This window comes from Scylla paramamosain, unplaced genomic scaffold (assembly GCF_035594125.1).
Source record: "Scylla paramamosain isolate STU-SP2022 unplaced genomic scaffold, ASM3559412v1 Contig13, whole genome shotgun sequence".
In the NCBI taxonomy this organism is placed as follows: Eukaryota; Metazoa; Arthropoda; class Malacostraca; order Decapoda; family Portunidae; genus Scylla; species Scylla paramamosain.
The window spans coordinates 375311-402820 of record NW_026973678.1 but is presented as its reverse complement, the minus strand read 5'-3'; the positions used below and the strand labels follow the sequence as shown (position 1 = coordinate 402820).

Sequence of the window (27510 nt, the reverse complement as noted above, 5' to 3'; positions counted from 1 at the left end):
ATTTGTCTCTTCTGTGTGGAATAATTTTCTCTCAGCCTTGGCATATGTATGTATGTATGTATGTATGTATTTTCAGCTATCTTCTTTCTTTACACTGTCATATTTATTTAACCTATTCCATGGTATCTGTTTGACCTAATCCTTTCTTCTTTGTAGGGTCATTTTCCTTACTGTATCCTATCCTATCTTTTTGACTTACTTGCTTCATTATTCGGGTATTTTCTTTATGCAATCTCTATTTAACTTAACTGTCTCTCATTTGTTGGGTTATTTCCTTTGTCCTATCTATATGTTATGGGGGGAAACAGCCTTGGCATATGTATGTATGTATTTATGTATGTACGTATGTATGTATGTATGTATTTTTAGCTATCTTCTTTCTTTACTCTGTCTTATTTATTTAACCTATCTATCTGCTTTTTCTACCATTTTTGTTATTCTGTTATTGCCCATCTGTTAGGTTAGGTTAGTCCATTTGTTCAAGTTAGGCTAGATTTGTTCACATGTTTAAGTGAGGTTAGGTCAGTCCATTTGTTTAAGTTAGGTTAGGCTAGTCCATATTTTTTTTTTTTTTTTTTTTTTATGTAGGAAGGACACTGGCCAAGGACAACAAAAATCTAATAAAAAAAAATGCCCACTGAAATGCCAGTCCCATAAAAGGGTCAAAGCAGTGGTCAAAAATTGGTGGATAAGTGTCTTGAAACCTCCCTCTTGAAGGAATTCAAGTCGTAGGAAGGTGGAAATACAGAAGCAGGCAGGGAGTTCCAGAGTTTACCAGAGAAAGGGATGAATGATTGAGAATACTGGTTAACTCTTGCATTAGAGAGGTGGACAGAATAGGGGTGAGAGAAAGAAGAAAGTCTTGTGCAGCGAGGCCGCGGAAGGAGGGGGGGCATGCAGTTAGCAAGATCAGAAGAGCAGTTAGCATGAAAATAGCGGTAGAAGACAGCTAGATATGCAACATTGCGGCGGTGAGAGAGAGGCTGAAGACAGTCAGTTAGAGGAGAGGAGTTGATGAGACGAAAAGCTTTTGATTCCACCCTGTCTAGAAGAGCAGTATGAGTGGAACCCCCCCAGACATGTGAAGCATACTCCATACATGGATGGATAAGGCCCTTGTACAGAGTTAGCAGCTGGGGGGGTGAGAAAAATTGGCCGAGACGTCTCAGAACACCTAACTTCATAGAAGCTGTTTTAGCTAGAGATGAGATGTGAAGTTTCCAGTTCAGATTATAAGTAAAGGACAGACCGAGGATGTTCACTGTAGAAGAGGGGGACAGTTGAGTGTCATTGAAGAAGAGGGGATAGTTGTCTGGAAGGTTGTGTCGAGTTGATAGATGGAGGAATTGAGTTTTTGAGGCATTGAACAATACCAAGTTTGCTCTGCCCCAATCAGAAATTTTAGAAAGATCAGAAGTCAGGCGTTCTGTGGCTTCCCTGCGTGATATGTTTACCTCCTGAAGGGTTGGACGTCTATGAAAAGACGTGGAAAAGTGCAGGGTGGTATCATCAGCATAGGAGTGGATAGGACAAGACGTTTGGTTTAGAAGATCATTAATGAATAATAAGAAGAGAGTGGGTGACAGGACAGAACCCTGAGGAACACCACTGTTAATAGATTTAGGAGAAGAACAGTGACCGTCTACCACAGCAGCAATAGAACGGTCAGAAAGGAAACTTGAGATGAAGTTACAGAGAGAAGGATAGAAACTGTAGGAGGGTAGTTTGGAAATCAAAGCTTTGTGCCAGACTCTATCAAAAGCTTTTGATATGTCCAAGGCAACAACGAAAGTTTCACCAAAATCTCTAAAAGAGGATGACCAAGACTCAGTAAGGAAAGCCAGAAGATCACCAGTAGAGTGGCCTTGACGGAAGCCATACTGGCGATCAGATAGTAGGTTGTGAAGTGATAGATGTTTAAGAATCTTCCTGTTGAGGATAGATTCAAAAACTTTAGATAGGCAGGAAATTAAAGCAATAGGACGGTAGTTTGAGGGATTAAAATGGTCACCCTTTTTAGGAACAGGTTGAATGTAGGCAAACTTCCAGCAAGAAGGAAAGGTAGATGTTGACAGACAGAGCTGAAAGAGTTTGACTAGGCAAGGTGCAAGCACGGAGGCACAGTTTCGGAGAACAATAGGAGGGACCCCATCAGGTCCATAAGCCTTCCGAGGGTTTAGGCCAGTGAGGGCATGGAAAACATCATTGCGAAGAATTTTAATAGGTGGCATGAAGTAGTCAGAGGGTGGAGGAGAGGGAGGAACAAGCCCAGAATCGTCCAAGGTAGAATTTTTAGCAAAGGTTTGAGCAAAGAGTTCAGCTTTAGAAATAGATGTGATAGCAGTGGTGCCATCTGGTTGAAATAGAGGAGGGAAAGAAGAAGAAGCAAAGTTATTGGAGATATTTTTGGCTAGATGCCAGAAATCACAAGGGGAGTTAAATCTTGAAAGGTTTTGACATTTTCTGTTAATGAAGGAGTTTTTGGCTAGTTGGAGAACAGACTTGGCATGGTTCCGGGCAGAAATATAAAGTGCATGAGATTCTGGTGATGGAAGGCTTAATTACTTTTTGTGGGCCACCTCTATCATGTATAGCACGAGAACAAGCTGTGTTAAACCAAGGTTTAGAAGGTTTAGGACGAGAAAAAGAGTGAGGAATGTACGCCTCCATGCCAGACACTATCACCTCTGTTATGCGCTCAGCACACAAAGACGGGTCTCTGACACGGAAGCAGTAGTCATTCCAAGGAAAATCAGCAAAATACCTCCTCAGGTCCCCCCAACTAGCAGAGGCAAAACGCCAGAGGCACCTTCGCTTAGGGGGATCTTGAGGAGGGATTGGAGTGATAGGACAAGATAAAGATATGAGATTGTGATCGGAGGAGCCCAACGGAGAAGAGAGGGTGACAGCATATGTTTAAGTTAGGTTAAATTAGTCTGTTTGTTTAGGTTAGGTTAGTCCATTTAAGTTAGGTTAGGCTAGTCCATATGTTTAAGTTAGGTTAGGTTAGTCCATTTGTTTAAGTTAGGTTAGGTTAGTCCATTTGTTTAAGTTAGGTTAGGTTAGTCCATTTGTTTAAGTTAGGTTAGGTTAGTCCATTTGTTAAAGTTAGGTTATGTTAGTCCATTTGTTTAAGTTACCCATTGCTCCTTCACAGAACTCTAAAAACCAAGATCATTCGTGACTCAGCCAGAGTCCTTTGGCACAGCCCTCTTGAGACAGACTTTGTGACCACTCATAGGGACTCTCCTCATGTAAGTCCTTGCTGATTGGCAGAGAGAGAAAGAGTGAGAGAGAGAGAGAGAGAGAGAGAGAGAGAGAGAGAGAGAGAGAGAGAGAGAGAGAGAGAGAGAGAGAGAGAGAGAATATAGGCATGGATCACTAATGATAATGATATTTTTACTGCAAGAGGGACATTGACCAAGGGCAACTAAAAGAAAAAAAAAGCTCAGTGAGTGCCAGTAACCTACAGGAAAGTAAAAAAGGATCATCCAAAACTGGAGGATAAGTGTCTTCAAACCTCCCTCTTGAAAGAGTTGAAGTCACAGGAAGAGGGAAATACAGAAGCAGGCAAGGAGTTCCAGATGATGAGGATAACTAATAACATGATCTTGCCTCATTGCTATCAGGTGACAGTACAAGTGAATGGTTACTTTGGTGCATGTCTTGGTGCCTGTGCCTTCACCTACAATGATGCCACCACTCCCATGCTGACTGGCATGTAGCTCTGCCTCTTCCCTGGCTTTCCTTCATCAGGTAAGGGCCCATGGCATTCCCTCACCCTCACCTTCACCATCTAATTTAACTCATTCCAAACTTGTATTTTTCCTGACAGGCAAGGGGCTGCAGCACACCCTCACCCTGAGTGGCATGGCCATCACTGCCACCCAGCTCACCTGCACTGTAGCACTGTGGGGCGGCTTGCATTCAGTGGCACTCAGCATGCAGCCGGCTGGCTCGGCACTGCTCCCCTCCCCCATCATCTACATGGTGCCAGTCACCGTGGTTGCACTCAGCATCACGGAGGGAAGCACTGGTGGACAGTATCCTCTCACTGTGACTGGCACTGGCTTCCCAGACAGTGATGGGTGGGAGGCTGGCAGTGCCATTATGACTCTGGGTGGCAAGAAGTGTGTGGTTATCTCTGGTGGACCCACAGAGGTCACCTGCACAGTGCCTGCTGGTGTGAGTATAAAGTGTGTGTGTGTGTGTATTTACCTAGTTGTATTTACCTAGTTATGCTTTATTGGAAAAGAGTTATGCTTGTGCTGTCCCATCTCCATATCTTTTAATATCCAACTTAGCCTTGAATCCATGTATACTTTCTTCATTTACTATCTCCTCATCCCAACTGTTCCATACATCAATACTTCTATATGGGAAACTATACTTTTTGGTGTCTCTTCTACAAGCACTCCTCTTCAGCCTCTTTCCATGTCCTCTAGTGTCCCGTGTATCCCAGACCATTAAGTTGCTCCGGTCCACCTCCTCTACTCCCTTATATGCTTTATATATCGCAATCATGTCTTCCCTTTCTCTCCTCTTTTCCAACGTTTGTAGATGTATCCTTTCCAGTCTCTCTTCATATGACAAGTCTCTGATACTTGGTACCATCTTCGTAGCTGCTCTCTGAACTCTCTCCAACTTACTTTTATCTTTTTTCTTGTATGGCGACCACACTACTGCTGCATATTCTAGTCTGGGTCTTATCAGCGACACGATCATCTTCCTGACCATCTCTTCATCCATATATGCAAAGGCCTGCCTTATTCTTCTCAACAAGTTATAGGTTACTCCTGTAATTTTGCTAATGTGTCTCTCCGGGGTCAGGTTCCCAGTCACTGTAACACCGAGATCCTTTTCCTCTTCTGCTCCACTCAACCTTACACCATTCAACACATAATTTCCTTTTACTCTTCTTGTACTTTTTCCAAATTCTATTACTTTACACTTCTTTAAATTAAATTCCATTTCCCATCTATAACTCCACTCTGATATCTTGTTCAGGTCTTCTTGTAACGTTCCACAGTCCTCTGCACTCTCAACTTTCTTCAGCAACTTTGCATCATCCGCAAAAAGGCTCATGTAGCTTTTCACCTTCTCCGTCATATCATTTATATAGACTGCAAACATGATTGGTAAGTACTGAGCCTTGGGGTACTCCACTTATGACTTCCCTCCATGATGATTTTTGATCTTTTACCAAGTTTCTCATTTTTCTGTTTGTCAAGAAATTTTCCATCCATCTCAGCAAGCCCCCCCTTAGCCCACCATTATGCTTTAACTCCACAACAATTTCCTGTGTGGCACTTTATCAAAGGCTGCCTTCAGGTCTAAATAAACACAATCAGCCCATCCATCTCTTTCTTGCATTATATCCACCACTCTAGAATAAAAACTCAGTAAGTTTGTAACACACGATCTCCCTCTCCTAAATCCAAATTGTTGCTTTAATATCACTTCATTTCCTTCTAGATACTGCATCCATTTATCCTTCACCAATCTTTCACACATTTTGCACACCACACTTGTTAGAGACACAGGTCTATAGATTAAGGGCTCCTCTTTACTACCACCTTTGTAGATTGGCACTATGTTAGCTCTCTTCCATTCAATTGGGACTCTACTTTCAATTAGGGAGCTTTCTATAATATTATGTATTACCTATGTCAACTGCTGATTGCACTCTTTTAGTATCCATCCTGACACTCCATCAGGTCCAGGGGCCTTCCTAACGTCTAGTTCCTCCATCTGTTTCTGGACATCCTCTTCAGTCACTTGGATTTCCCCGAGACCCATTTCCTCACTCATCTCACTCTGGTACACAAATGTTTTCTCTTTTGTGAATACTGACTGAAAACTCCTGTTCATTATCTCTGCCAATTCAGCCGGATCCTCACACATTTGACCATTCACCTTCAATCTGCTTATTCCTTCTCTATTTTTCATTTTGCTGTTCACATATCTGAAGAATAGTTTTGGTTTCTCTTTGCATTTGTCCATAACATCTTTCTCATAATTTTTTCTTTCTTCCCTAATAACCTTTACATATTAATTTCTTGTGGTTGTGTAGTTTTGCCACAGCTCCTGCTTTTTTTTTCCTCCGCCATCTATTCCATGCCGTTTCCCTCTCCTCCCTAGCTATTTCACATCTTCTATTATACCAGTCATTGTTATATCTTCTCTTTGTCTCTACTTTTGGTACATATCTTTTCACTCCCTCTTCATAAATATTGATGAAAGCTTCCCACTTCTTTTGCACATTACTTGCTGTGATAAGTGTACTTCAGTCCCCTTCACCAAAGTATCTCCTCATTTGTTCAAAATTTTACTTACCATAATTAAATCTTTCACTTTTATAATCTTCACATCTACTCTCCTCTCTTTTTTCTTTAATACAAAACCTTATCATGACATGGTCGCTTTTTCCTAGTGGACAACTATAGTTCATGTCTTCTATAATATCTGTTTCTTTTGATAATACCAAATTGATGGCTCCTCTGCTCCTCTGTATCTTGTGTTTTCCTCAACCCACTGTGTCATAATATTGTTCATTGCCAGTTTCAGAACCTTATCTTCCCATGAGTCTTCTCCTCCTCTTGTGTTCCACTCCTCCCAATTTATCTCTTTACAATTAAAAATCTCCCATTATAACAATTTTGTTGTTTTCTTTAATTTTCTTTACAAGCCATTCTTTTGTCTCACTCAGCAACTGTTCATGCTCTTGTCTATTCCAGGTCTTTGTTTTTGGTGGGACATACACTACTGTGACATATTGTATTCCTCCTCTTCCATTTATTAGTTGTAAGTTTAGGCCTTCCACCAAGCCTTCTGCCTTTTCCACTCTCCACCCTGATACCCTTTTTAACAAGTATCATCACCCCACCTCCTCCTTTTCCACATCTGTTTCTTATCCACATATTGTACTTCCCCCTCCTAAATTTGATGTCTCTGAATCTCTTAGTTTAGTTTCTACCATTGCCATGATGTCTGGTTCATTTGCTTTCATAAATTCATTCACTTCATCCATCACTGAAACTAAACCATCCACATTAGTGTATGCCACTGTCTATGTCCCTCCCTCTCTTGGAGCTGTGCCTCTGCACCCTTCACTCTTCACATGTACCACTTCCTCAACCTTAGGTCCATTACTCTCCAGAAGAAAGTTCCTTTTCCTCTTGTGTTCTCTGTTCATTCCTTTCTTTTGCTTCACTTCTCAATTCATTAAGTTTCTTCCTTTCTTCCTCATTCATTTCTCTTCTAATCCAGACTTATTTAAACTTGTTACTTTTGGCTAGCTTCCATGCATTTGCCAATGTTTCTTCAGCTGTTGTTTGGGATTTTAGTTTGATTTTCAATGGTCTACTTTTTCCTTGATCATATTTACCAATCCTGTACACCTCTATTTCATCTTCCAGCTTTGTATCCCCTTCGTTTATCACACTCAGTACTAATCGAGCTGTTTTTCTTTGTTCTGCTTCTCTTTTATACCATTTTTTTTTTATCTCACTTTCTTCCAGGCCAAAGATCATTACACTCTTCTTTTTATCTACAGTGTCTCTTACCAGATTTTCCTTTTCCTTTATTACCTTTATAAACTCTCTTGTCAAGCGTTCTTTACCTCTCTGGTCCTTCACTACTTCTCTATAACTCACTTTTTTCTCCAACTGTGTGTGTGTGTGTGTGTGTCAGTGTGTGTGTATGTGTGTGTGTGTGTTTGTTCTTATGTAATTTTATTTTTAAAGAATTTAGTAAAACTTGTAATGTCTTATCTTTTAAAGTTAATTTGTCATATTTATCTTTAAAGCTATGAATGCTTTGTGTGTGTGTGTGTGTGTGTGTGTGTGTGTGTGTGTGTGTGTGTGTGTGTGTGTGTGTGTGTGTGTGTGTGTGTTTAAAGCTATGAATGGTTCCTGCACACATAAATTGGTCAGTCAGTGCCTTCCACTGGCTAATTGCTCTGTCAGGAAAACTATATTTATATCACATACAAGCTGCATCACACGTAGCTTGGGTGATTTGCGCCCACAGCACAGAAAGATAACACCAACAACATACATATGTTGGTGTTACATTTTTTTGGTGTGGCTACTTTTTGCGTATGAGACAGAGCCAAAGCTACATGTGATGCTGCTAAGTGAAAAATGTATTTTAGGATTAGAAATACTATTTTCTCACATTTTCTTTCCTCTTTTGTTTGTACAATTTCTTACTGTAAGAGTGTGTCATGATGGTGTGATGATGGTGGTAGTGGTGTTAGGTTAGGCCAGGCCATCACCTCCTGACCCTCTCCACTCTGGCAGGAGGCACGGTGGATGTGGTGGTGGATGTGGGCAGCACAAGTGGCTCCCTCCCTTCCTCCTTCACTTATGACGTCTCACTGTCACCCACCATCATTGGCCTTTCCCTCCACACCCTCTCCCTCTTTGGTGAGTCTCTTATCCTCCTCCTGTTCCTCCTCCAGTTGTGGAAACAGTGAAGATCTAAGTCATAACAAATATTTTCTCTAATGTGTTTCTGTGTCTTATTTTCTCCTCTCTCACAGGTCAAGAGGAACAAACTTTGGCACTTCAGGATCAGTTCATGTGAGTGTCATTCTGTCCTTCCCTCCCTCCCTCCCACCCAGTAAAAGTCAGGAAAACATAACCTATTCCCTCCATCTCAATCTCAATCTCAATATTTAATGTGTAGGGTGCATATGGGGAGCTGGCTGCAAGGAGATGTCAGAGAGGGAAAAGGTTATTTGGGGGTTGGGTGAGGGGAAAACTAAGTGTCCAGGGTAGGAGTTTTATGTGCATGTTCTGAAATGTGGGAGTGTTAGGTGTTTGAATGCACGTGCTGTGTTTTTGAGGGGGAGTCCGTTCCAGCTGCATGTGGTCCATGGAAGTGTGAGTGCTTGAAAGAGTCTGTGTTATTGTGGTATGTTGAATATTTGTGGTTGTGTGTGTTATGGGTACTAGCTGTGTGTGGTGTAAGTATTCATGTTTGTTGATGTCAGTTTGATGGTTTGTGAGTTTGTGCATTATTGTCATTATTGTTAGTCTGTGTGCTTCTCTGTGAAGTGTGAGGGTGTCCATATTTAATTGTTTAATGCGTGTTGTTATGCCAGAAGTTTGTGTGTAATTGTTTTGTAATGAACCTGGCTGTAGCTATGTTGAGCTTTTCCAGCCTCTTTATATTTGTCTGTGTGTGTGGGTCCCCAAGACAGTGACCTGAGGGACACCTGAACAGACAGGGACAGGGTCAGATGCAACACTGTCAAAAAGAACACGTTAGGTCCTGTCGGAAAGAAAAGAAGTGACCCAGTGAAGAATTGGTCCAGTGCTGCCACAATGCTGTAGTTTCAGAATCAGTCTTTTGTGGAGTACTTTGTTAAAGGCTTTGGCAAAGTCTAGCACGATAGTGTCAACTTGTTTGGCATCACGTCTGTCTGGGTGTCTTGTAATGTCATGGTGGGTAACAGTGAGTTGTGACTCGCATGATAATTTTGGTTGGAATCCATGTCGTGTGGTCTGATAATACGTATGTTGTTTGTGTCAAGATGATTTATTATGTGTCTGTGTATGATGTGTTGAAAGATGTGGGAGATGATAAAGATGGGAGAAATGGGGCAATAATTAGAAGGGTCACTCCAGACACCTGCCTTGAAAATGGGGTGACATCAGCACAAAGCCAGTCAGAGAGAAGAGAGGATGCATGAAGAGGTTGGGTAAAGATCACTTAGAGGATGGGTGGAAGGCTGAGAGCAAGGATGGGGGCACAAGTCTTAAGGAAAAAGGGGGGGGGACTTTTATCAAGTCCAGGTGATCTAGTGGTGTCCAGAGTCTGTGGTGACCTCTGCATTCGGTCTGTCCTGATGTCAAGGGGAGGGAATGGGTGGGTAAGGGCTATTTGGCTTGTGTGGGGTTTTTCTGGATGAATACAGAGTGGAACTGTGTGTTGAGTAAGTGCTCTTTGTGTTCTGGCGTGGTAGCAAGAGTGTCGTCGCAGTCTTTAAGGACAAGTACTGTACTTGATGGCTTATAAGCCATGCCTTTTTACCAAAAAAAAGTCTGAGAAAATAAGCATGCGTCTTATAAGGCCAAGGTTCAGCTTTGGAGCAGTGGCCACTGGTAAGTCTGTGGCAACAGTGGCCTTTAAAACAAACCCCAAACATCTTTGCACATGTAAACAAAGTGATGACCATTTCTACACTTCAAAAACAACTTTTTTTTGGAAGATAACAATGTATAACAGGTGGTACTTACCAGTAATTCACATAAAATAACACCAGTCAGGAAGAAATTAAGTGATGACCCTCACATTGCATGTACCAAAACAAACTCATGGTGGGTCACACACCAAACCTGGTGACACGTGCAAGATTCACTGTGTTCCTTAGTGTGATGCCGTTATTCCTTGAAGTGAGACACACCTTCATACAACTGAAATTGTGCCTATCTTCTAACATTATTAGCTTGCTTACATGTTCAATAAAACTCAAAGCTAATGAGAAACTATTGTTTTTTTAGAAAATAGCTTACTATCTAACAAAACAAAAGGTTTTATAAGTGAAGAGAGCATCATACAAACTTTAGTATCCCTCTGGGCTCTGACAGTGTCTTTGCCTACACCATATTTGTTCACATCTCACAGCAGGATTGGTGTATGGTAGTGTTAGTAGGTCCTAGCAAATATAGAAGTTTTTAAATGTAAAATATTGGGGTCTAATAAGGATCTGAATATGTAAGAGAGGCCTTCAAATTTCAGTTGAAACCTTTCAGTCCATATTCAGAGCATATTTATCTTTTTTTTTTTTTTTTTCAATGCCTGCCCAAAGTGAGGTGTGCCTTATAAGCCCATGCGTCTTATGAGCTGTCAAATACTGTATGTTTGTTTTGTCCTGTCTGCATGCCTTGAGGAATTTGAAGAAGTGTTTGGTGTTGTTTCTAACATTATCTGTGAGATATCTACAAAGGTGTTCACGTTTGATCTTCTTTATGTTTTTTGGCAAGATTCTTTTGGAAAGATCTGAAGGCGGCCCATTTCCCTGGTGTGTTCTGTGATTGTTTGCATCTGTCATCTCTGTTTTCTGTGGTGTTGTTTCCATAGGTTCCTGGAGAACCAGGGGAGTGTATGTCTACATGAGGGTGTTTTCTATGGGCTGTAGTTGTTCATGGTGGTGTGTATGGTGTGTCAGGCTGTTCCAGTTTCTTGGAGGAGTCCAGAGTATGAGTCAGAAGATAGAAAATTGTCTCTGTAGAGCGTTTAATTGAGTCTGTCAGCTCTAGAGTAGAGTAGGATTGACCCACATCTGTGTTTTTGTCTTGTCGGTAGAAGGTCTATGTCAACTGGAACATTGTTGTGGTCATTTAGTCCTGGAACTACCTGGGTGTTTATTATATTGTGTATGTTGTTTTTGAGAAGGTCTAATGTATGGACTGTGGTGAGAAGGCCTCTGGCACCAGAGGGGTGTGTGGCAGCCTGTTTTTGTTGGCTTGAGTACTGTTTGCATGAGTGAAAATGTATTTTTGTTGTCAATTAGTGTGTTGTGTAGCTGGCACCTGTTTGTGTGGGGAATGATAGGGTTGAAGACATCAGTGTCATAGGGATTGGAGGGGGACGTAGTGGTCCAGTTGATGTCAGGGAGGTTGAAATCATGTACAATCCAGATGTGTTTGTCTGGTGTGAGGTGTGAAAGAGCTGTGTGAAGGTTGTGTGAGTATTCTGTGTTGGAAGATGGAGGTCTGTTGAAAGCTGCAAGTAGAACCCCATGGCCTCTCTGCACAAGACTTTCTTCCTTCTCTCACCCCAATTTTGTCCTCCTCTGTAATGCAAAAGTTAATCTGTATTCTCAATCATTCATCCTTTTCTCTGGTAAACTCTGGAACTCCCTGCCTGGCTCTGTATTTCCTCCTTCCTATAACTTGAACTCTTTCAAGAGGGAGGTTTCAAGACATTTATCCTTCAATTTTTGACAACCACTTTTGACTATGCTTGGGGATCAGCACCTCAGTGGGACTTTCTTATAAATGTATTGCCCTTGGCTGGTTTCCTTCCTACATAAAAAAAAAAAGTGAATTACAGTTAGAAATTTTTATGACTGTCTTGCTAAATGGTGGAGGAAAGACTTCTGCAGAATCTGTGTCGGGTGTTAAGCATGTTTTGGTACCTACAGTGAAGTCTGGGTCATTTGTGTGTAGGGCAGGAGAGGCACTGGGAGAGGTTGCTGGGGGAGTTGGGGAGTGGGGGAAGGTTTAGGTGAAGGGGGTGTAAGAGAGGTGAGGGTAGTCATGATGTGCAGGAAATGCCAAAAGCAATGGGAAATGGCCCTGGTTGACAGATTGATGGACTGGTGTTACAAGGGTGTTTAGGTGATGTGGAGCTTGAATGTCTTGTTGTGTGGTGGGATGTGTGGCTAGGTGTTGGTGGTTGTGAGGGTGAGTGTTGCTGGTTCATGGAAGGAAAATGTATATGAGATTTGTTAGTACTGTGTGTGCATAGCAGGTCAAAGGAGCTAGAGGTTGGAATAGGAGGTAGTGAGAAAGAAGATGTAGAGACATTAGGAGAGCCACATCTGCTGCAGATACACACGATACTATTGTTAATTGATCCGTGGTGTACCTGTGCAAACGATCTGATGCAGCCGACATGACACCACACAGCATGCTTGGACCGGTTACAGCAGATATCACATTGGATGCCCCTTTGCCTCACTAAGCTGCTTTGGCACAAACTGTCTTGAATGTGTGTTTGTATTGTTGTGGTGTGTTTTGGAGCAGTGTGAAGCATCTTGGCTAAGTGTGATGTTGGTGCTTGTGGATGATTTGGATGTGTGGTGTGGGGATGTAACTGTTCATGTCTGCACATGGCATATTAGTGTGTGTAGTGTAAGTGCCAAGAGTATTCCTGTTACCATGCTGAAGGCAAGGTGTAGCAGTATGTGGCATCTGTACTGGTGTGTTCTTACCTTCCATGAGAGTGTGCTTGTGTGGTGTTTTCGTGTTGTTGGCCAAAGCAACATTGCTGTTGCTGGTCATGGTGACTGGAACAACTGTTTCTGACATTTGTGTGCTGCCTTGCTGGGAACTTTTTTTTATTCTAAGAAAGTGATAAGACTTATTGAGTTAAAAAAAGTAAAAAAGAGGCCAGAAAGATTTTAGAAATTAAATTGTGTGTCAAAGCAATGTATTGAACATTTATCTGAGGAGAAGGCAGGGCAGGGGAGGGGCCAGGTGCCGGGGAACAGGAACAAGGGTAGGGAGCCGAGGTGGAAATGTCCATTCATCTCAGAGTCAACAACCAAATTCCCTAGTACTGATATAAAGTCACTACTTCCCCCTCTGACCTTCCTAGTAACCCTGACCTAACCTATCACTTTCCCAATACCCCTGACCTGACCTATGACCTCATGCCGCCAGATCGGATCAGAGCTGTGTTATACGACTCATTGGAGTAACATCAGCGTGAGCTGTCTTACCCCGGCACTGTCGGCTGGCACTCATACCCTGGTACTCTCCGCTGATGGCTTTGGTGCTGCTGCCAGGTGGGTGTTTCTCTCTCTCTCTCTCTCTCTCTCTCTCTCTCTCTCTCTCTCTCTCTCTCTCTCTCTCTCTCTCTCTCTCTCTCTCTCTCTCTCTCTCTCTCTCTCTCTCTCTCTCTCTCTCTCTCTCTCTCTCTCTCTCTCTCTCTCACTGATAATAGAGTGACGATGTTGTGGCAGGGAAGTGGAGTACGTACTGCAGGTGACCTCGGCCTCAGCTACCCAGGGGTCAGTGAAGGGTGGCACGCTGGTCAGGCTGGGCGGCACAGGCTTCAGCTCGGATTGTTCCTGCCTCAAGGTGAAGCTGGGCCAGGTGTATGAGTGTGAGGTGCTGCAGTGCTCCGATGAGGCCCTCACCTGCATCACCAGGCCCATCACCACCAACCACAGGATTGTGAATGTTGGCACCAGCTCTGGTGAGGCGCTGATTCATACACACACACACACACACACACACACACACACACACACACACACACACTTGATGATGCAGAATTCCTGTTAAAGTATCACTAGAGTCACATAAACACCCTTGAAAACTCCAATAACATCCTGTGCAGTCAGTTAAACTATCTCTATCCTTGTTAAACTGTCCATAAAATCCCGAAAGTGCCTCTGAAAACCTGCAGTAACTTCCACCAGAACCTGTTAAAAGCAGTCAAGATAAGATGCTGAAACACTGATGAACACAGATGAAGCCTTTATCAAGCACCTCTCACTCACCAAACCTAGTCATCTTAGTACCATTTGTGGACTTCAAGCAACCCCATTACCTTCAATTTTCACAGAGACTGTATCATGGTATCCTCGTGTGCTGGAGGTAGTGGAGGGAGACTCAGTAACCTGGCAGTGGAGTAAGGTGTCTGAGAACTCACAGCTGCAGTACAGAGTGTGTGAGGTGGCCAGCCCTGTGGATAACTGTGAGGACGCTGATGATTCTGGCTTCTTCTCAGGGACACAGACTGTTGCAGGTAAGGACAGAGAGACTGGGATGAGGCGAGGGGGAAATTGAGACAGGAAAGCACAGAAGTGAAGTGAGAGAAATGAAGGGATAGAAGGATAGTGACAAGGAGAGAAAGAGAGAGATTGAAGAGTGTAAACAGGAAGGAAAGGAAGGAGGATGGATTGAAAAGAAAGAAGGAAGAGAGAGAGAAGGATGGAAGTGGAGGAAGAGTGGAGAAAAATGAAAAGAAATAGGCAGGAGGAGAAATATGAGTAGTTTTTTTTTTTTTTATGTAGGAAGGACACTGGCTAAGGGCAACAAAAATCCAATAAAAAAATATGCCCACTGAAATGCCAGTCTCATAAAAGGGTCAAAGCAGTAGTAAAAAATTGATGAATAAGTGTCTTGAAACCTCCCTCTTGAAGGAATTCAAGTCATAGGAAGGTGGAAATACAGAAGCAGGCAGGGAGTTCCAGAGTTTACCAGAGAAAGGGATGAATGATTGAGAATACTGGTAAACTCTTGCATTAGAGAGGTGGACAGAATAGGGTTGAGAGAAAGAAGAAAGTCTTGTGCAGCGAGGCTGCAGGAGAAGGGGAGGCATGCAGTTAGCAAGATCAGAAGAGCAGTTAGCATGAAAATAGCGATAGAAGATAACAAGAGATGCAACATTGCAGCGGTGAGAGGCTGAAGACAGTCAATTAGAGGAGAGGAGTTGATGAGATAAAAAGCTTTTGATTCCACCCTGTCTAGAAGAGCAATATGAGTGGAACCCCCCCAGACATGTGAAGCATACTCCATACATGGACGGATAAGGCCCTTGTACAGAGTTAGCAGCTGGGGGGGGTGAGAAAAATTACTACTAATACTGCCACCACTACTACTACTACTGTTAATACTACCACCATGACCACCACTATTACTATTACTACTACTGCTACTGCTGCTGCTGCTGCTACTTCTACTACTACTCCCACCAGTACTACTACTACTACTACTACTACTACTACTACTACTACTACTACTACTACTACTACTACTACTACTACTACTACTACTACTATTGCTTTCCCACAGGCTCTTTCACAGTGGCCTTCCCCCAGCAAGGCATCCACTATTATGCTGGCCCCACACTGCCTGGTGGTGTGGTGATGCGGGGCCAAGTCAACGTGGTACGGCCACCTCATCAGGCCCTCAGGATGGCCGCACTGCTGGGTGACAAGGAAGCCACCTACCAGGTTGCCGGGAGTCAGGTCGTCAACATGAGTGGCTGTGACCCCATCCTGGAGATGCCTCTGGACAGGTGTGACCTCCCCGACCTGACCACACCAGAAAATGGATACCTGTACTTTCATTTCCACACCTGTCACACACCTGTGGTCTCTGCCCTGGCCTCCTCCACCACCCACACTGTGAAGGGCCTGAGGTGAGGGCAGGCTGGCACAGGCCAGGGTCCCTCTTGCATTAGTGATGGTAATGGTAGTAATGATAGCAGCACCAGTGGCAGTAATAATGGTTCCCCACGCTGAGTGTTTCCTGTTTTCTTTGACACAGTGGCCTGCAGGTGGTGGGCGGCGACTCTCTCTCACCATCACTGGATCAGGCTTTGGTGACCTGGCCTGCCAGGTAGAGGTCAGTGTTGATGAAGCATCCTGTAGTGTGACCTCTGCTTCAGACACCTCTGTGACCTGCGATCTGGACAACCTGGACAACCTGAGGTCGGGTGCATACCTGCCCATCACTGTCAAGGCAATCAACAGGTGAGTGCAGCTAACATACAGACAGACAGATAGACAGACAGGTCAGCACAGATGAGAGAAACTGGATGTTTGAGATGATATGAGAAAAAAAAAAGGAACATGCTTCAATGACAGAAATACAGCTTTGTACCACAGCAGCATCACTACACCACAGCACCACCACACATCACCACACTATCATACATCACATTACTGCACTACACCACCAGAGCATCACCACACAACACCATGGCATTGCCATGCCACCACAGCATCACTGCACCTCACCACACCACCACACCTCACCACGCCTCACCACACCTCACCTGCAGGGGCATAACAGTGACAGACATCGCAGGGTACAGCAGTGAGGGCCGTGTGGTGGTGGTGCCGCAGGTGTCCTCCCTCAGTCCCCTGGAAGGCTCCCTGTGTGGCAGCACCCTGCTCACCATCAGTGTAAGTGGTCTGCAAGGTCTGGTTGCCTCTCCTGTGGTGCTGGTGGGGGGCCAGACCTGTGTGGTGCAGAGTGTCTCCTCCACCACAGTCACCTGCCTCACTCCACCCTCCACCTCTGCCACCGTGGCCACCTTCACTCTGACTGTGGCCGGTGTAAGTGTTGTGTGTGTGTGTGTGTGTGTGTGTGTTTATTATGTAGGATGGACATTGGCCAAGGGCAACACAAATCCAATAAAAAAAAATGCCCACTGAAATGTCAGTCCCATAAAAGGGTCAAAGCAGTAGTCAAAAATTGATGAATAACTGCCTTGAAACCTCCCTCTTGAAGGAATTCAAGTCATAGGAAGGTAGAAATATAGAAGCAGGCAGGGAGTTCTAGAGTTCACCAGAGAAAGGGATGAATGATTGAAAATACTGGTTAACTCTTGTGTTAGAGAGGTGGACAGAATATGGGTGAGAGAAAGAAGAAAGTCTTGTGCAGCGAGGCTGTGGGAGGAGGGGAGGCATGCAGTTTGCAAGATCAGAAGAGCAGTTAGCATGAAAATAGCAGTAGAAGACAGCTAGAGATGCAACATTGCGGTGGTGAGAGAGGCAGAAGACAGTCAGTTAGAGGAGAGGAGTTGATGAGACGAAAAGCTTTTGATTCCACCCTATCTAGAAGAGCAGTATGAGTGGAACCCCTCCAGACATGTGAAGCATACTCCATACATGGACGGATAAGACCCTTGTACAGAGTTAGCAGCTGGGGGGTGAGAAAAACTGGCGGAGACGTCTCAGAACGCCTAACTTCATAGAAGCTGTTTTAACTAGAGATGAGATGTGAAGTTTCCAGTTCAGATTATGAGTAAAGGACAGACCGAGGATGTTCCGTGTAAAAGATGGGGACAGTTGAGTGTCATTGAAGAAGAGGGGGATAGTTGTGTGGAAGGTTGTGTCGAGTTGATAGATGGAGGAATTGAGTTTTTAAGGCATTGAACAATACCAAGTTTGCTCTGCCCCAATCAGAAATTTTAGAAAGATCAGAAGTCAAGCGTTCTGTGGCTTCCCTGCGTGAAATGTTTACCTCCTGAAGGGTTGGACGTCTATGAAAAGACGTGGAAAAGTGCAGGGTGGTATCATCGGTGGAGTAGATAGGACAAGAAGTTTGGTTTAGGAGATCATTAATGAATAATAAGAAGAGAGTGGGTGACAGGACAGAACCCTGAGGAACACCACTGTTAATAGATTTAGGAGAAGAACAGTGACTGTCTACCACAGCAGCAATAGAACAGTCAGAAAGGAAACTTGAGATGAAGTTACAGAGAGAAGGATAGAAGCTGTAGGAGGGTAGTTTGGAAATCAAAGCTTTGTGCCAGACTCTATCAAAAGCTTTTTGTATCCTTCTTGTAGGTTCTCGGGCTACATAAAGTCACAAGTTCCCAGTGCTTTTAATGTGTAGACAGTTACAAGTACGTAGGTGCGAGCCGGTGGCGGCGTGGTACAGAACTCAATGATTAATACAGAGCAAGGGGCGAAGTAAACACTAGTGAAACAGTGAAGCATGAAACCAATACAAACTATGAACCCTAACCAATACAGTGAAGCCCCGTAACAATGAAGCATTCATACTTCACACACTTTTGATATGTCCAAAGCAACAGGAAAAGTTTCACCAAAATCTCTAAAAGAGGATGACCAAGACTCGGTAAGGAAAGCCAGAAGATCACCATTAGAGCGGCCTTGACGGAACCCATACTGGTGATCAGATAGAAGGTTGTGAAGCGATAGATGTTTAAGAATCTTCCTGTTGAGGATATATTCAAAAACTTTATATAGGCAGGAAATTAAAGCAATAGGACGGTAGTTTGAGGGATTAGAATGGTGACCCTTTTTAGGAACAGGTTGAATGTAGGCAAACTTCCAGCAAGAAGGAAAGGCAGATGTTGACAGACAGAGCTGAAAGAGTTTGACTAGGCAAGGTGCAAGCACGGAGGCACAGTTTCAGAGAATAATAAGAGGGACCCCATCAGGTCCATAAGCTTTCCGAGGGTTTAGACCAGCAAGGGCATGGAAAACATCATTGCGAAGAATTTTAATAGGTAGCATGAAGTAGCTAGAGGCTGGAGGAGAGGGAGGAACAAGCCCAGAATCGTTTAAGGTAGAGTTTTTAGCAAAGGTTTGAGCAAAGAGTTCAGCTTTAGAAATAGATGTGATAGGAGTGGTGCCATCTGGTTGAAATAAAGGAGGGAAAGAAGAAGAAGCAAAGTTATTGGAGATATTTTTGGCTAGATGCCAGACGTCACGAGGGGAATTAGATCTTGAAAGGTTTTGACACTTTCTGTTAGTGAAGGAGTTTTTGGCTAGTTGGAGAACAGACTTTGATTTAAGTCTGTTTGGGTATCCCATGATTACTGCCACTGAAAAGTAGAACAGTAAAAAATAACACATACAAGTATACAGTATGCAAAACACATAGAAAGCACAAGAACATTTCACAAAAACCTGAGGAAAACAAATGCATAACATATCTTCTTTCCCTTTTGTTAACTTTTGAGTGCTGATGGCCTGTAATAGCTGCTTGCCTGCACTCACCACATAAAATGTTGTATTGCATTACGTAATAAAAGTTATATGTAAACAGCACACCAAGCAGCTTTGAAGGGTGTGTTTTTTTTTGGCACTGGGACCTTTAAAAGTTATATATCTCATACATCTGGCACACCATTTCATTCTAGGAGCAGCATGTACTACTGCATGAAAATGTGGAAATCCCAAAATGATAAATTTGAGAGCAGAATACTATCTAAATCAAGGATACTGAAGGGCCTTGGTGCACTGATGGGTGTGTGGAGTTCCAGCCAAGGCTGCATGTGTGTGCATATTTTACCTAGTTGTAATTTCCAGGGCCTGAGGTATGCTTGTGTGGTCCTGTCTCCATATCTACACTTGTGCAGTTGTTCCTTAAAGTTGTACACACTCGTTTCCAGTACTACCTCCTCACTGAGCTTGTTCCATACTTCTGGATTTCTTTGTTGGAAACTGTTTCTTTATGTTATTCAAGCATCTTTCTTTTTTTTATTTTTTTGCTGTGGCCTCGTGTGTATCTGGTATTTTCTACTTCTCTTAGCAGCAGTTTCTCATTATCAATTTCTTCCATTCAATTCCACAATTTATATATAGTTATTAAGTCTTCCTGTTCTCTTCTTTGTTCCAATGTGGCAGATTTATCTTCATTAACTTGTCTTCATACGTTAATTCTTCCAGTTCTGGAACCATCTTCATTGCCATCCTTTGTATTCTTTCTATTTCTTTGACATGTTTCATCTTGTGGGAAGACTACACTGATTTAGCATGTTCCAGCTTTGGTCAAATCATAGTGGTAATTATCTTTCTCTTCATACCTTTATCCATGTAGTGGAATGCTGTTCTAATATTTCTCATCGTTCTATATGTATCTCTGAACATCTTCTGTATGTGCATCTCTGATTATTGACTGTCCTGTATATTCACTCCCAGATCTTTCTCTTCTTGTACTTTTATTATTTCTACATTTCCCATTTTCTAGATCCATTTTGGTCTCTTTTCACTTTTTCCCACTTACATTACATGACATTTTTTCATATTAAACTCCATCTCACATTTCTTGTTCCAGTCCCAGATTTTATTCAGATCCTCTTGTAGATTTTCAGTCTTTCATATGTTTTTGTAATTTTGCATCATCTGCAAACAAATTTGTGTAACTCATTACTCCTTCTGGCATATCACTGGTGTAGATAAGGAAAAGTATTGGTGCCAGCACTGATCCTTGTGGTACTCCACTATCTACTTTTCTCCATTTTGACTTTTACATCCTTTACTGCCATTCTCATTTCTCTTCCCTTTAAGTAGCTTTCCATCCAGTTTATTATTTTTCCATTTAATTCTCCAACATTTTCTAGCTTCCATAGTAGCCTGTTGTGGGGAGCTTTGTCAAAAGCTTTTTTTTTTTTTTTTAGTTCTAAATGCACACAGTCTACTCATCCATCCCTCTCCTGCATTATATCAGTCACTCTTGAATAGAAGCTGATCAGATTTATTACACATGATTGTTTTTATCTAAAGCCATACTGCTTTTCTGATATTATATCATGTTCTCTAGAAGTTTTGTCCACTGCTTCTGCATCACTTTTTCACAGATCTTGCATACTATGCTGGTCATTGATACTGGTCTGTAGTTTAATGGCTCTTCTTTTTTTCCACATTGATAAATTGGCACTATACCTGTTCTCTTCCATTCCTTAGGCACTCTTCCAATTGATACTGAGCATTTTATTATGTCATATACTGGTTCAATTAACTGTTACCTGTTAAAATGAAACCTGATACTCCATCTGGTCCTGTTGCTTTTCTCTCTTCCAGTTCCTCAACCATTTAATAAACTTCTTTGATTACTGTAATTTCCCACATTTGTTCTTTTGTGTTCACATCTTGTGGCTCTTTAAATTCTGATTCTTCTGTGAAAACTTGGTGGAACTTTTTGTTTAGCAATTCACTCATGTCTTTTGGATCTTCATATGTTTCATGTCCATCCTTCAACTGTTCTAGTTTTTCTTTGAGTTTAATTTTTCCATTTATGAATCTAGAATAGTTTTGGTTCATCTTTGCACTTCTCAAGTGCATCTTTTACATATCCTTTTTCTTCCCCTCTCCTTATTTACACATATTCATTTCTTGCTATCTTAAAGTCTTTATTTTTTTGGTTTCCACTTCTTTTCGTTGTTATCCATGCTTCATCTCTTTTCTCTTTGCTCTTGCACATCTTGCGTTAACTACACCAGTTTTCCTTTTTCTTTAGGTTTGTATAGTGGGACATATTTATTCACTCCTGCCTTATATAGTCTTATATTGCCTTGCATATAATTTGCTCTCTTCAGCTTTCTCCTGTCCGTTGCTTCATAGAATCTCGTAAGATATTTACGTTAGCTTTTCCATAGTTTCTCCTGTTTTGTTTGTAGGATTCATCATCTGCACTGACATCACTGTCAGTCTCTATTTCTATCATTATATGGTCAATTTTTTCCATGGGGGACATGTACCATTTCTTTAGTTTGGTCAATTCCTTTTGTTAATAATAGGTCAAGTCTTGTTGGTTCATCATCTCTTATATATCTTGTATTTTTGGTCACCCATTGCATCATTGTGTTTTCTATAGTCAGCTTCAGAAATCTTTCTCACCATGCAGTCTTGTTTCCTCATGCCTTGAATGTTTCCTAATTTATTTCTTTGCAATTGAAGTCACCAACCAATAATTCTGTTTTATTACTTTTGATTAATTTACTCAAATGCTGAGTGGTATCTTCTGTTATTTTCTCACAGCCTTCCTTGCTCCAAGAATTTGTTTTGGGTGGTACGTGGGTTGTTATTACCATCAGTATTTCTCCATGATTATCCTCCAAGTTAACAGTCACTATTTCTGCTTTTCCTTCCCCATATTTCATTATTTTTGTCTTCACCTCATTTCTTGTCATTATCATTACACCTCCCCCTCCTTTGCCAATCCTGTCTCTTCTCCACATATTGTAGTTGTTGTTAATGATAGTCTGATTTTCTTCTTGTAGCTTTATTTCCGTTAAACACGCTATCTTCAGATTCTTTTTCTTTTAAATAGTCTTATAATTCCAGTGTCCTGTGTAACAGTCCGTCTGTGTTGGTGTACATCACATTCAGTCCTTCATTTTTGCAATTTTTTTCTTTTACTTTAATTTATTCCTTTTCCTTTATGCACCATTTTTTCACTCTGTCTCCAAAAACTCTCCAAAACTCTAAAAAAAGTTTAGTCTTTTCTTCTGTTCTTGATTAATTTTTCCCTTTAGCCTCTTTGTGTGTGTGTGTGTGTGTGTGTGTGTGTGTGTGTGTGTGTGTGTGTGTGTGTGTGTGTGACATGCAGGAAAGAGCTTTGCTTGTGCTATCCTGTCTCCATATCTATTTTTATCTAACTTTGTCTTAAATTTATGTATTGTATTTGTATCAATGACTTCTTTGTCCAAATCATTCCAGACCTCCACAGTTCTATGTGGGAAGCTATTTTCTTAACATTTCTTCTACATGCATCTTTTTTAAGTTTTCTGCCATGTACCCTTGAGCCTCTTGTATCCCTCATCACCAAGTCCTTCCTATCCAAGTTTTTCATTTCAGTCATCATTCTGTATAGTATGATCAGATCACCTCTCTCTCTTCTCTGTTCTAATGTTATAAGACAAGATTTATACATTCTTTCTTCATACATTAGATCCTCCAAACTTGGAGGTGACTGTTACTACTCTTCCTATTTTCTTATAGATTTCTTGGTATTAGGTGACCATACCACAGCTACATACTCCAATCCTGGGTGTATCATGGTCACAATCATTTTTTTTTTTATCATTTCCTCATCCAGATGTGCAAATGCTGTTCTTATGTTTTTCAGTGTTAATAGGTTTCACCTCTTACCTTGTTCATGTGTTTCTGGTGACAGCTTGTCAGTAATAATTACACCAAGGTCTCTTTCTTCTGTTCTTTTATTGTGTGTGTGTGTGTGTGTGTGTGTGTGTGTGTGTGTGTAGGGTCTGTTTTCTTTCTTATCCTGAGGTGCTGAAAGAAGGCCTTGGTGCACAGATGGATGTGTGGAGGTGCAGCCAAGACTGTGTGTGTGTATTTACCTAGTTGTGAAATACAGGACAAGAGGCACACTAGGCTCATGCTGTTCCATCTCCATATTGACTTTTATCCAGATTTTCTTTAAATTTATGGACTGTCTTGGCACACACAGTCTCATCAATAAATGAATTCCACACTGCTATGCTCCTGTGGGGAAAGCTATGTTTCTTGATGTCTCTTCTGCAAACACTCCTTATCAATTTCCTTCCATGTCCTCTGGTATCTCTCTTATCAGGTATCACAAGATTATCCCTGCCCAATTTTTTCATCCCTTCCAATATTCTGTATAGTGCTATCAAATCACCTCTTTCCCTCCTTTTTTGTAGTGTAGTTGGGCCCAATCTCATAAACTTCTCTTCATAACTATGCCCTCTTAGGCTTGTAGGGATTTTAGTTGCAGCTCTCTGAATTCTTTCTAGCTTCCTGATATCCTTCGTCAAACTTGGTGAGCACACTAATGCTGCATACTCCAGTCCTGGATGTGTCATTGTTGTTTACAATTTTTTTTTTATCATATCATCTTCATTGTCGGTGAATGCCATCTTCATGTTTCTCAGCAGATTGCATGTTTATCCAGTGATCTTGTTTACATGCTTCACAAATGACACTTTATTAGAAATGATTGCTCCCAGATCTTTTTCTCTGATCTTATAGTAATTTTCTCATTTCCCAAATAGTAGATGCCTTCTGTTTTTCTCACATTTTTTCTAAACTTCACCACACTACATTTCTTGGCATTAAACTCCATGTTCCATCTCAACAATCATTTATTTATCTTAATTAGGTCTTGATTCAGAGCTTTGCAGTCTTTTTCATTTGTTACTTTTCTCATAATCTTGGCATCATCAGCAAAGAGACTCATGTGGCTTATCATTCCTTCCATCATGTCATTTACATATATTGCAGAACTTCACTTATTACTGGTTTCCACTTTGACTTATTGCCTCTGATTACTGTCCTCATTTATCTCTCCGTCAAGAAGTTGGTCATGCATTTTAATAACGATCCTCCCAATCTTCCTATATTTTTCAGTTATCCATATTAGCCTTCTGTATGGTACTTTGTATAATGCATTTTGCAGGTCTAAGTACATGCAGTCAGTCCATCCATCTCTCTCTTGCACTATGTCCATTACTCTTGTGTAGAAGCTTATCAAATTTGTTACACAAGATCTTCCTTCTCTGAATCCAAATTGTCTGTCTGTTATCACATTGTTGTCTTCCAGGCATTTCACCCATCTGTTCTTGATGATCTTTTTGCAGATGTTTGGTACCACACTTGTCAGCAATACTGGTCTATTGTTAAATGAGTCTCCTTTACTTCCAGCCTTGTGAATTGGGTAATATTCGCCTATTTCCAATCTTTGGGTACTTTTCCTTCCAACAGGGTGGTGCTAATTATATTGTGTATCACCTTAGCTAGTTTTGGGCTACACTTCTTTAGAATCCAGCTTGACAGACTATCAGGTCCCATTGCTTTCCATACTCCCAGCTCTTCCAATATATTCTTTACTTCTTCTGTTGATGTTACTACCTCTTTCAGACCAGTCCCATTTTCCATCACTATCCTTTCTTCCCTAAAATAATTTTCTTTAGTAAGCAGTGAGTGGAAGTGTCTGTTGAACACTTCAGCCATCTCTTTTGGGTCTTCGACCATTTCTTCTCCAACTATTACTCAGCTGATGTCTTCTTTACTCCTCAATTTTCCATTCATAAATTTTTAAAACAGTTTTGGTTGGTCTTTGCATTTATGCACAACATTCTTTTCATAATTCTACTCATCTCTCTGTATTTTAACATATTCATTCCTCTTTCTTAAATAATTGGTCCACAAGTCATGTCTCTTATATTTCTTCCACATTCCATGCTTTTTTCTGTCTCCAGTCTAGCTGTAGCACATCTCTTGTTACTCCAGTCCTTCTTAAAAAGGTTTTCTGTTGATTTCATAGGTGTCCATTTCCCCTCTCCTTTATTATAAATGTTCAGGAAGGTGGTCCACTCGCCTTCTATATCACCCATTTGAAATACTTTGTTCCAATCCATTTCAATGAAATACTTCCTAAGCTGTCCAAAATTTGTCTCACTGCAGTTCAACCATTCTCTCCTGTGGTCTTTTCTCATATCTATGTTTTTATTCATTACTAAGAACTGAATCAATGCATAGTCACTTTTATCTATTGTTTTTTTGTGTTTTAAATCCTCTATTATGGCTTGTTCCTTCGTAAAAATTAGATCCAGCTTTGACAGTATTTCATTTTCTCTGAATTTTGTGTCTTCTTTAACCCACTACATCAGAATATTCTCAACAGCCAACTCCAGTAATTTGGTCCCCCTGTGATGACTTGCTACGTTATGTGGTCCAATTTTCCCAAGATATCTCTTTACAGTTAAAGTCTCCTGTCACTAGTTCACCTCATTTTCATCCAGCAACTTGGATAAACATGCCTTTATGTCTCTCAGCATTCTCTTGTATTCTTCCTCACCCCTTGAGTTGGAATAAGGGAAACATAGGTCACTGCAGTATTTTGGCATCTTCCCACATTTCTTTTTAAGGCTATTTTCAGTACCTCTGCCTTCCCCTCCCCACATGTAGTAGATTTCACTGTCAATCCTTGTCTAATTAGGAGCATCACACCTAAACCCTGCTTAAATCTTTTATTTCTCATTCAGAGGTTGTAATTTCCATCACCAATATCTAAAACGTCCACATCACTCTCCAGTTTTGTTTCAACAATTGCCATGATATCTGGCTTCTCTTCTCTCTTAAACAGTCTCTAACTTTCAACACTACTGGTATCAGACCATTTAAGTTAGTATACTCCACTTTTAAACCTCCCCTTCTGCATTGTCCTCTTTCCTCTACCACTTTCTCAGCCTCATGTCTGTGACCCTTCAATAGAACCTCTTCTCCACTTCTGGTCTTTTTTTTTTTTTTTTTTTTTTCATTTAATTCTCTTCTTAGTTCATTTATAGTAGCTCTCTCTTCTCTGGTCCTATCTTTTTCATCCACACTTGGTTGTACTCTTCAACTCTGGCCAATTTCTAAACTTTGCCTAATATTTCTTCAGCTGCTGCTTGTGACCTGTGTGTGTGTGTGTGTGTGTGTGTGTGTGTGTGTGTGTGTGTGTGTGTGTGTGTGTGTGTGTATGTGTATGTAGAGTTGTTGTAAGCCAGCTTCTCACTATTTATGAGTTACGTTAGAGCTGTGAAGTCTTTCTGCTCACCAAGTACTGCTACTTCACTCTCATTCCTCAAGTCAAATTACCTAGTGGTTGGCCCAAGGGTTTGAGTGGGGCATGCCATAAACACAGCTCTAAAAGTTCTATAATTATTTATTAACGAGTGAATTATGATCCCAGTCATTACTCCTTAACAGCAAAGTGAGTGATGTGTTGGGCCAAAGCACAAGGGGATGGTTTTGGCTGCACATGTGTTGTCATTCTGAACAGCTGAATGAGGGTTGTCTTGTGAGGCTGAACTGCTTGCATCACCATTACTCTTGTGGGGGGCAGTGACAGATGAGTGAGTGTTGTCTTGTGAGCCACTTTCGCCGTCATTAGTCTTGCATGGGGTGGTGACGGCACTGGTGTCAGTACTATGTCATAGTGTTTTATTTCTATTCCTGAGGTGCTGAGAGAAGGCCTTGGTGCACTGATAGGTGTGTGGAGGTGTGTCTAAGGCTGTGTGTGTGTGAGTGTGTGTGCATACATGAAGTTAAAAGAACACTTGTCTTCACTCTAAACTTGAGGCAAGAGGAACACAGCAGAGTACTGAGTCAGAGCTGCTGCCTGGATGTGTGGTGAGGCACTGTTGGCAGTGGTACTCATGTGTGCATTACTGTATTACCACATGGCACATCTTCCTTTCAGTGCAGAATGATCAAGATGAGTGAATTATTTAAGTCTGTCACCATATCTAAGACTAGATGTGTATCCAACATCAACAGTGTCTTGGCAAAAGACTATATAAATTCCTTTTCTCGTCTCAAACCATAATATGGTAATTTGGTGTCTTTTGAGTGACTAAATCTTAAAAAGCTTAAAAGAAAATCTCCTGCAGGTGCCGGCCAAGATGGACACCCTTACCTTCACCTACAGTGAGGCACTCACCCCTGTGGTCACCAGCATGGCAGTGCAGGGCGAGGAAGTGACATTGTCTGGCCACAACTTTGGCAGTGACAACACCAAGGTCACCATC

At 41.6% G+C, this 27510-nt stretch overlaps 3 protein-coding genes across 5 annotated transcripts in view; all 3 read left to right on the top strand.

Annotated features, from left to right (window-relative positions):
* The window catches only part of LOC135097174 (uncharacterized), a 14769-nt gene extending 6340 nt beyond the window's left edge, over positions 1-8429 (top strand). The window contains exons 5-7 of one of the 3 annotated variants that reach the window (XM_063998942.1): positions 3158-3254; positions 3630-3756; positions 3836-3971. In XM_063998942.1, coding sequence (XP_063855012.1) covers positions 3158-3254; positions 3630-3725 — 193 coding nt within the window. In that variant the 3' untranslated portion in view covers positions 3726-3756; positions 3836-3971. Of the gene's footprint in view, positions 1-3157; positions 3255-3629; positions 3757-3835; positions 4186-8303 lie in introns of those variants that run through there. The other 2 variants (XR_010265429.1, XM_063998943.1) reach the window with 2 other exon arrangements.
* LOC135097164 (fibrocystin-L-like) lies at positions 4111-27510 on the top strand. The gene is made up of 9 exons (XM_063998930.1): positions 4111-4185; positions 5056-5138; positions 8546-8585; positions 13401-13525; positions 13703-13938; positions 14311-14493; positions 15543-15891; positions 16020-16225; positions 27373-27510. Exons 1-8 carry the CDS (start codon positions 4111-4113, stop codon positions 16093-16095), a joined length of 1167 nt encoding a protein of 388 aa, XP_063855000.1. The 3' UTR covers positions 16096-16225; positions 27373-27510.
* LOC135097163 (fibrocystin-L-like) overlaps positions 16454-27510 on the top strand; it is a 36879-nt gene continuing 25822 nt past the window's right edge. Inside the window, exons 1-2 of the mRNA XM_063998929.1 lie at positions 16454-16813; positions 27373-27487. Of these exons, the coding sequence (XP_063854999.1) occupies positions 16454-16813; positions 27373-27487 (475 nt within the window). The remainder of the gene's footprint in view (positions 16814-27372; positions 27488-27510) is intronic.